General features: G+C 47.3%; 1 protein-coding gene across 5 annotated transcripts in view; it reads right to left on the bottom strand.

Moving 5' to 3' along the window:
• MYO7A (myosin VIIA) overlaps window positions 1-9,960 on the bottom strand; it is an 87,724-nt gene that overhangs the window by 72,522 nt on the left and 5,242 nt on the right. Inside the window, exon 1 of one of the 5 annotated variants that reach the window (XR_005794696.1) lies at window positions 422-636. The exons of 1 other annotated variant lie outside the window; for it this stretch is intronic. Coding sequence is in view for 3 of the 4 variants with exons in the window: in XM_040489442.1 (XP_040345376.1) it covers window positions 422-562 (141 nt within the window). In the remaining variant the exon portion in view is untranslated. Of the gene's footprint in view, window positions 1-421; window positions 637-9,960 lie in introns of those variants that run through there. 3 more of the 5 variants (XM_040489442.1, XM_040489443.1, XM_040489444.1) reach the window with 3 other exon arrangements.

Here is a 9,960-nt window from a genome sequence, read left to right as displayed (position 1 = left end):
GGGGGGGGAGGGTACAGGAAGGGGAAGGAGAGGAAAGGGGCACTGGGCCCCAGTCTTACATCACCAGCCCTTCTTGTCCCCAGATTCCAGGCACTCATGCCTGAACCTGGTCCCACTCATACCACTCCACTGTGACAGGCGCCCCACTAGAGACTTCACCTTGAACCCACATTCCCATTTGGGATGTGCAAAAGCTCCCGACGCAAGGAGGGGCTGGCTGGGGCCAAGTTCACTCTGGGAGTCAGGGAAGGCATGAGGCGCCGGGGTGGGGGTGGGGTGGGGGTGGGGTGGGGGGCTGTCTGCAACACACCCTGGTGCTCTGCCACCCATTGCCGCTCATCCCGTTTCTGCCAGGCGGGGAAACAGAGGCACGGGGCGGGATTCCCAGGGTGCAACCTCCCCCTCCCCGCGCAGGCCTCACCGGCAGGACCGCGCAGGTCTTCAACGCATGGTTCAGGCTGCGAACCAGCGCCCACTTGCCCTGCGGCTTGGCGCGCGCCTCGGCGCGGTCGGAGGGGTCGGAGGGATCGGAGGGCTCCGCGGGGTCGGCAGGGGGCTCCATGGCGCGGTCGGTCTGGCAGCGGCTCCGGCTCCCTAATTCACCTAATCCCGTGCGCACCGCCGCCGGGAACCCTAAACCCGGCCATCTGCTGCGTGCCCATGGCAACGGCGGCTTAGGTGACGCCCGCGGGAACGGGGAGGGGGCGCGCATCGCCCTGGCCCTGGCTCCTCGGGACCCCCAACACCTCATCACTGTGGGGGGATTCGCAGCCGGCTTCACCGAGACCGCAGCGTGTAGCGCCGCAGAACCGAGCTGCGGACCTTAGCATCCACCGGGCACCTGGAAACTCAATCTGTAGGTTTTCTTTGGAAAGGAACGTGGGGACGTTATGGAGTGGAACGCAATAAACTTCATAATTTTTAAGACGGACGGGAAGGTGCCTGAGAGATCCTACTAGCTCACTGGCTACCTCTGGAAAGGGAGGGCAGGTAAAACTCTTCCTAAGGGTAGGGATGTGGGACTTAGGGGAGAAAAGCTTCCGAACAGTCTGTCTCTGGTCTTCCTCACCCAGCTTGGAGGCCAGCCAGATGGTAATCTGCAGAAGGCAGAAGAGGCACCTGGGAAGGGTGTCCCCTGGTTCTCCAGGACACTGGGCGCCAAGCTGGGCTCCTGTGTCCCGGCAGCCACGTGGGACTGGGCACCCTGGCTTGGGTCCATGCTGGGCGGTGAGCCACCACCCTGTCCGGCAGGCACAGGCCCTGGGACTCTGCTCCCACTCCTTCTCCCCTCTTCTTAACTTCTGATTTCTTCCTCCCCTTTCTCCTCTCTCTTCAAGCCCTACTGTTCCCATATTTGGCCCTTGGCATCATCTAGAATCCCGGAAGCCTAACTGTCCCACAAAAACACGGCAGGGAGAAGGGGGAATGGCAAGGAAGGAGACAGTGATGCCTCACACAGAACTCAGAGCTGCCCCACTGGACCTGGGCTTCCTTCTACCCCAACCCCCTATCCGGGCCTCAGGGACCCAGCCCTCTGCCACCCCACACAAAGCTGATGGACTGTAGCGATTCCCATCTACTTCCTATGCCCTCCCAGGGACCGTGCCCTTAGGAGGGATCCTTCCCCCAGTCAAGCACAGAATAAGCACACGTACCCCTGCCCACCCACCCACAGGAGTCCATGGGAGAAGGGCCCTTCAGACACAGGACGGTGCCGGGGATAGGTTTCCAGGCATCCTTCCATTTGTCCATTTACCCAGGCTTCACAGGCTCAGACTAAAGCTTAGGGGACACCACCCTCGCAAGTCCAGGCCTGGGAATGGACCAGATCCAGACCCAGATAAGGATAGTGCCACCAGATGAGGGACGGATTAGTCCTGGAGAGACAGGATAGCCTGGCCACTAAGCTGTTGGACTCGGGACCCAGATGGCTTAGGTTCAACCCTGGCTAGGCCCCTCAAGCCGTGTAACCTGGGGCAAGTTCCTCAACCTGTATGTGCCTTTGTTTCCACATCTGTGGGATGACAAGATAACAGTACCTCATGAGTTGCTTGTGAGGATTGAAAAGGTTTATGTGTGTAACTCACTCAGATTGGTTCCTGTTTAAAAAAAAAAAAAAAAAATGGCCGCATGAGTGTTGGTTCTTATTAACTGAGCAAGTCACGTTAGGGGTGGTACCTGGGCGTTATGATTATCTCAGGCAGACATGAGAGGGAAGAGCACATCACAGAGAAGCAGAGGGAAGAAGGAAGGAAGAGATGGTAAATCAGGTCTGGTGGATGGAGAGAGGCCCCCTCAGGAAGACCCAGCAAGTACTCAGAGCCTGGCCCAACCCCATGCACCCAGGCCACCCCTAGCTGAAGCCTGGGATTGGGCCCCTTCCCCGCAGGCAGCCTGCACACCAGGTCTGGGAAGTAAGTCTGATACCCCTGTGACCCAGTCTGGCATCAGCAGATCCTCTCCCAGAACCAGGGCTCCCTGCTGTTCCAGCCTCATCTCCTGCTTCCCTGAACACACAGGATAGTGAGGATAGGGAGACCCTTTTTTTTTTTTTTTTAAGTTCCAACATGGGGCTTGAACTCACAACCCTGAGATCGAGACCTGAGATCAAGAGTCACTTAACTGACAGAGCCATCCAGGCACCCCTCCTCACCTTTGCTTGTGCCGAGCCCTCTGCCAGAAATGCTTCACCTCACGATCCTCTTCCCTTCTGCCACCTGGCCATCCAGGCTCCACAGAGACTCGGGCCACCTGTCCTTAATATCCCCTCTCCACTACCATCTTTTCTGTACTTCCTTAGTGCCTCACACAAACGCATGGTGCTGCCCTCACCCCGCCATACCCCCCCATCCAGTCCAGCTCTGGCCAGATGGGGAGACTGATGTTCAGCGGGGGTGGAGGGACTACCCAACAATTGACAGCAAGGTGGGACAAAAAGCTTCCATTTAGTAACTGTGCCAACTGTCACGAGCAAGTGACGTCAGGGAAAATGGCAAAGAAGAAACTCAAGAACTCATCCCTTTACAAAAATACGAAAAACTGTGGTAAAAACGGTCAGAATCAACAATACTAGAACCCTGGAAAATCATCCAATGTTTATAGTAACCAACCGAACATTTACTAAAGAGAAAGGTGGCTGAAACCCAGCAGGAGAACTTTGTGGGGTTTTAACAAGTCTGGGAGCTCCCTAAAGGAATAATGCCAAGGGCTTGCCTTTATTTCTCTAGCTTGGAACTCCCGCAGGGTGGAGGAGTAGGTAGGGAGGGTTTTGGTCAAAAACATTCAGAGACCAATCAACGAGACCACTGCTATGTGGGGTGGGGTGGGGGGAGGGAGAAGCATGGAAATAGTCAGTTGGAACAAACAATAGACACTCCAAAAAGCCTGCAGGAAAGCCAGGGGAATAGGGGTTTTGAAAAGCTCTTGCATACAGTGGGAAATCTAGAACACCTCATGTGGAGGTTTGGAAGAACATTCAGAAAAAGCCCAAGAACACCCTAAGCTCTCACTTCAACTAACCCTCAAGCTCCATTTAGACAGGAAGTGATCTGCCTAAGGCCTGAGCATCGAAGGCATGCCCAGTGCACGTGCACGCGCGCGCGCGCACACACCACACAGCCCAGCTGCAGGACTGAAAGTAATTTTGTTTTGTTTTTGGCTCTAGGAGTTTTCAAAACTTCAGTGACCACACACAACAAAGAATACACTCTTCATAAAGATAGTTTTGAAAGGTCATTAAAACTAGAACTCACAAGAAGCAACAAGATACTGGAGACAGAGGGAGAGAGAAGAATCAGACTTCCAGAGTTATCACGTTACGTTTAAAAATTTTTTTTGGTGTTTTACTTATTCTTGAGAGTGACAGAGAGACAGAGCACGAGTGGGGGAGGGGCAGGGTGAGAGAAGGGCACAGAATCTGAAGTAGGCTCCAGACTCTGAGCTGTCAGCACAGAGCCTGACATGGGGCTCGAACCCACAAGTCATGAGATCATCACCTGAGCCAAAGTTGGACACCCAACCAAGCCACCCAGGCGCCCCATCACGTTATTTTTTAAATGTCCAGTTTCCAACCAAAGATTATGAGGCATGCAAAGAAACAAGTATGGCCCATTCACAGGTAAAAAGCAAACAATAGAAACTTTCCCTGAGGAAGCTCAGACATTGGACTTCATAGACAAAGGTTTTTATCAACTATGTGAAGTATACTCAAAGAACAGAGGGAAACCAGAACATCTCACCAAATACAGAGTATCCATAAAGAGGTAAACATGATTAAAAGTGACCAAATACAACATTAGCAGTTGAAAAGTGCAATAGCCTATATGCAAAATTCACTAGAGACATTCAACAGCAGATTTGAACAGGCAGAAGGAAGAATCAGTAAACTTGAAGATAGATTCATTAGATTATCCAGTCTGGGGGACAGGAAGAAAAAAAAAAGGACTAGGAAAAATGAGCAGAACCCGAGAAACCTGTGCGACATCAGGTGGCCCAACATGTGCATGATGGGAATCATCATCATACATTTCATGTATGCAAGGAGAGGACAAGAGAAAGAGGCAAAAACAATATGTGAAGAAATAATGGTCAAAAACTTCCCAAACTTGATGAAAGACACAAATCTACAGCCAAATAGCTCAATAAATTCCAAGTAGGATGAACTCAAAAAGAACCACATTGAGTCCCGGCCATAACCATCAGACAACAACCACAAAAATAAAAGGCACCCGAATTGCCAAGGAAGAGGTAAAATTGTCACAATTTGGAGATGGCGTGATACCGTATATAGAAAACCCCAAAGACTCTACCAAAAAAACTACTAGAACTGAAAAATGAATCCAGTAAGGTCGCGGAGTACAAAAATCAATACAGAAATCTGTTGCCTTTCTATACAACAACAATAATGAAGCAGCAACAAGAGAAATTAAGAAAACAATCCCTTTTACAATTGCACCCAGAATAATAAAATACCTAAGAATAAACTTAACCAAGGAGGTGAAAGACCTGTACTCTGAAAACTATAAAACGCTGATGAAGGAAGTTAAAGACAGTGCAAAGAAATGGAAAAACATTCCATACTCATGGATTTGAAGAACAGACATTGTCATAAAATGTCAGTACTGCCCAAAGCAATCTACACGTTTAATGCAATCCCTATTGAAATACCAACAGCATTTTTCACAGAACTAGAACAATCCTAAAATTTGTATGGAACCACAAAAGACCCCAATAGCCAAAGCACTTGGGAAAAAGAGAAACAAAACTGGAGGGATCCCAATTCTACACTTGATCTTAGCCAAAAGGCCGAGAAGCGATGAAGGTATCCCAATTCTAGACTTGAGGTTATATTACAAAGCTGTCGTGGCCAAAACGGTATGCTACTGGCACAGAAATAGACACATCAATAGAACAGGATAGAAAGCCCAGAAATAAACCCATAATTATACGGTCAACTAATCTTTGACAAGGAAAGAATATGTAATGGGGAAAAGGTGGTCTCTTCAACAAATGGTGTTGGGAAAATTGGACAGCCACAGAAAAAAGAATGGAATTGGACCACTTTCTTACACCACACAAAAAAGTCAACTCAAAATGCATTCAGGACCTAAATGTGAGACCTAAAACCACAAAAATCCTAGAGGAGATCCCAGGCCATAATTTATTTGACATTGGTCATAGCAACATCTTTCTAGATAGGTCTCCTGAGGTAAGGGAAACAAAAGCAAAAATCAACTATTGGCACATCAAAATAAAAATTTTCTGCACCGCAAAGAAAAAAAAAAGACCCACATTGAGGCACATTAAAAATCAAATGGTCAAAAGACAAAATAAGAGAGACTCATTGCATACAAAGGATCTTCAATATGAATAATAGCTGATTTCTCAACAGAAATCATGGAAGCCAGAAGGCAGTGAGATGATATATTTAAAGTACAGAAAGGAAAAACAAATGTAAGAATTCAATATCTGATAATAACCAACAGAACTAAAAGGCAACCTATAGAATGGGAGAAGATATTTGCTGAGGACATATCCAACAAAGAGTTAGTATCCGAAATATTTAAAGAACCTATACAACTCAACACCAAAACCCAAATCAAAACCCGATTAAAAAAATGGGCAGAAAAGATGAACAGACATTTGTCCAAAGGAGATATCCAGATGGCCAACAGACATGAAAAGATGCTCAACATCACTCATCATCAGGGAGATGCAAATCAAAATCATAATGAGCTATCACCTCACACCTGTCAGAATGGCTAATATCAAAAACACAAGAAACAAGCATTGGCAAGGATGTGGAGAAAAAGGAACCCGCATGCACTGTTGGAGGGAATGCAAACTGGTGCAGCCACTGTGGAAGACAGTATGGAGGTTCCTCAAGTGAAAATAGTACTTCCCTATGATCCAGTAGTCACACTACCAGGGATTTCCTCAAAGAACACGAAAATACCAATCCTCAGAGAATACAAAAATACCAATTTGAAGGGATACATGCATTCCTATGTTTACTACAGTATTATTTAAGATAGCCAAACTATGGGAGCATCCCAAGTGTCTATCAATAGAGGAATAAAGATGGGGTGTGTGTATATATACATATATGTGTGTATATATAAATGTACACACAACATAATGGAATATTAGCCACAAAGAAAAGAATGAAATCTTGCCATTCACAGCAAGATGGATGGATCTAGAGAGTATACTGCTAAGCAAAATAAGTCCATCAGAAAAGACAAACACCATATGCTTTCATATGTGGGATTTAAGAAACAAATGAATAAGGGGGGAGGGCGGGGAAGAAACAAACCAAGAAACAGACAATTATAGAGAGCAAAGTGATTGTTACCAGAGGGGAGGGAGGGGGGTAGGAATAGGGGTGAAATAGGTGACGGGGATTAAAAGTACACTTATCCTGATGCGCACCAAGAAACATATGCAATTGTTGGATCATAACGTCATACACCTGAAACTAATATAGCAATGCATGTTAACTACACTGGAATTAAAATTAAAAAAAATTCATTATCTGGCAAAACCATCCTTCGGAAACGACAGAGAAACTAAGACATTCTCAAGTAAATAAAAGCTGAGGGAGCTTGTTGCTAGTAGACCTGCCTACAAGAAATGCTAAAAGGAGTCTTTTCAGGCTAAAACTAATGGGCACTCGACAGTCACTCAAAGCAAAGAAATAGAGAACTCCAATAAAGGTAATTTTACAAAAGTATATTTACATAGGCAAATATAAAACCCAGCATGGGGCACCTGGGTGGCTTAGTCGGTTAAGCTCCCAACTTCAGCTCAGGTCATGATCTTGCGGTTCCTGGGTTTAAGCCCCGCATCAGGCTCTGTGCTGACAGCTCAGCGCCTGGAGCCTGCCTCAGATTCTGTGTTTCTCTCTCTCTCTCTGTCCCTCCCCCATTTGCACTCTGTCTCTCTCACTCTCAAAAATAAATACAAAAAAATTTTTTAAGCCAGCATTATTGTTATTTTGGTTTGTAACTCCTTTTTTTCCCTATATGATTTAAAAGACAAATGCATAAAACAATAATTATAAATCTATGTGAATGGGCACACCATGTATAAAGATGTAATTTCTGACAGTAACAGTACGAAAAAAGAAGGTGACAGAGCTGTACAAAAGCAGCATTTTTATGTACCATTGAAGCTAAGTTGTTATTAACTACCACTAGATTGTTAGAAATTTAAGATATTAACCGTATACCCCCAGGGTAACCACTAGAATATATATGTATGGAAATGATAAGGGAATCAAAAGAGTACACTGCGGGGGGCGCCTGGGTGGCTCAGTCGGTTAAGCGTCCGACTTCATCCCGGGTCCGTGAGTTCAAGCCCCACGTAGGGCTCTGGGCTAACGGCTCAGAGCCTGGAGCCTGCTTCTGATTCTGTGTCTCCCTCTCTCTCTGCCCCTCCCCTGTTCATGCTCTGTCTCTCTCTGTCTCAAAAATAAATAAACGTTAAAAAAAAAACAATATTTATAAAAGAGTACACTGGGGGGGGAAATCAAACACAAAAGAATGCAGTAATAGAGGAATTCGAGGGGTGGGGGAGAGGGGGAGAAAGGGCCTATAGGAAAACATAACAAAATGGCAAAAGTCTTTATATGGAAACAAATTAAACCCTTCAATTAAAAGGCAGAGGTTGGGAGCACCTGGGTGGCTCAGTCAGTTGGGCATCTGAGTTTGGATCAGGTTATGATCTCACAGTTTGTGAGTTCAAGTCCCATGTTGGGCTCTGTGCTGATAGCTCAGAGCCTGGAGCCTACTTCAGAGTCTGTGTCTTCCTCTCTCTCTGCCCCTTCCCTGCTCACACTCAGTCTCTCCCTGTCTCAAAAATAAATAAATGTTTAAAAAAATTAAAAAAAAAAAAAAGGTAGAGGTTGGCAGCATAGGCTAAAAAAAAAAAAAACCCAGATCCAACTATATGCTATCTACAGAAGACTCACTTTAGATCCAAAAACACAAAGAGATTAAAGGTGAAAAGATAGAAAAATATATTCCATGCAAACAGGAACCAAAAAAGAGCTGGGGTGGCTAGAGCATCAGACAAAATAGACTTGAAATCATTAGAACACTGTTGTAAGAGACAAAGCAGGACATTATATTCTAATAAAAGGGTCAATCCAACTGTTATCAACAGCCCACAAATTTATCTTCAAACCTCCCTGTGCTTATGAATCCGGGCAAAGTACATTCAGTCCCTACTCGGGATCCACCAGGGAGCCGGAAATTGTATCATATTGAAGCATGGCAGCCCTCCCTGAGGTCCTTAAAAGAGTGTCATGTGCACCACACATCTCTGGGTTCTTGCAAGTACCAGCTGGCTTTGCAACCTGGGCCTATCCCCGCACCCCCCCTCCGGAGACTTCAGTCCCTCATCTGTGTGCGAGGGGCTACTGCAACAGCCTCAGCACCTTCCCTGGTGCCGCCCCCCACCGCATCCACCATCAGAGGCAGGGCAAAGCCTCCCCCTTCCCCAGGTTCCCCACCACCCCCACTCCACCCCAGGACTCCGGCTGTTACAGTTCCACTCAAAGGTGCCCTTGCCATGTTTCAAGCCACCTCCCACTGCCGTCTGGTAACTGCTCTGGGACAGGGAGCAATTTATCTCTGCATCCTTTGTGCCCAGCCTGGTACAGAGAATGGCTCAGTGCCACGTTGCTGGGTGGGTGTGTGAGAACGCGGCTGGAGGGGAGGCAGCTTCTGATATGCCAGGAATCTCCAGGCACCCCCACCCCAATCCACATGACGGGTCTGCCCAGACCTCCTCAGGGTCCCTAGGAAAGAGCCTGTGTTCTGCAAATGCCACCCCACAGGACAGTCTGAACTCTCCTTCCCCAAGTCCTGTGCCTGTTCCTTGTATCATACACCCTGCACAGCAGCCCCCTCTCAGGGTCTCCTCTCCTGCCTGCCACCCTCTCACTTTGGTGGCTCCCTTCCCTGTCCTGACGTGTCCCAGCTTATATCTAAATGGCCCTCTCTGGGCTTCAGTTTCTTCACCTGTGACATGGACAGGACAATCCCTACCCTCACCGCCTTAGGCCAATAAAAGGAGATCACATATAGAGACTGCCCGGCACGTACTGGGACCAGTGTGGATGCTACTTTTGAAGAATTTTAACCCTCAATAAATAAATGTTTTCATGAGTAAAGAAATTTGGATTCTTCTCCCATATTTATACAGAGGTTTCCTCTACCTGGGACCCTATGGGGTCTCAGAACGGCTGGGATGATGGAGGAAGAGAGGGAGGAACAAATCTCGGTCACCGATTTTTCCCACATGGGGAAAGATCCATCATGTCCTTCAAGGTCTCCTGAGATTTTTGTACCAAATAAAGTGTGTGTGTGTGTGTGTGTGTGTGTGTGTGTGTGTGTGTGTGTGTGTGTGTGAGAGAGAGAGAGAGAGAGAGAGAGAGAGAGAGAGAGAGAGAGAGAG

Source organism: Herpailurus yagouaroundi, unplaced genomic scaffold, assembly GCF_014898765.1.
Source record: "Herpailurus yagouaroundi ecotype Mexico unplaced genomic scaffold, PumYag 180, whole genome shotgun sequence".
Classification (NCBI taxonomy): domain Eukaryota; kingdom Metazoa; phylum Chordata; class Mammalia; order Carnivora; family Felidae; genus Herpailurus; species Herpailurus yagouaroundi.
This window is presented reverse-complemented; position numbering and strand designations above follow the sequence as displayed.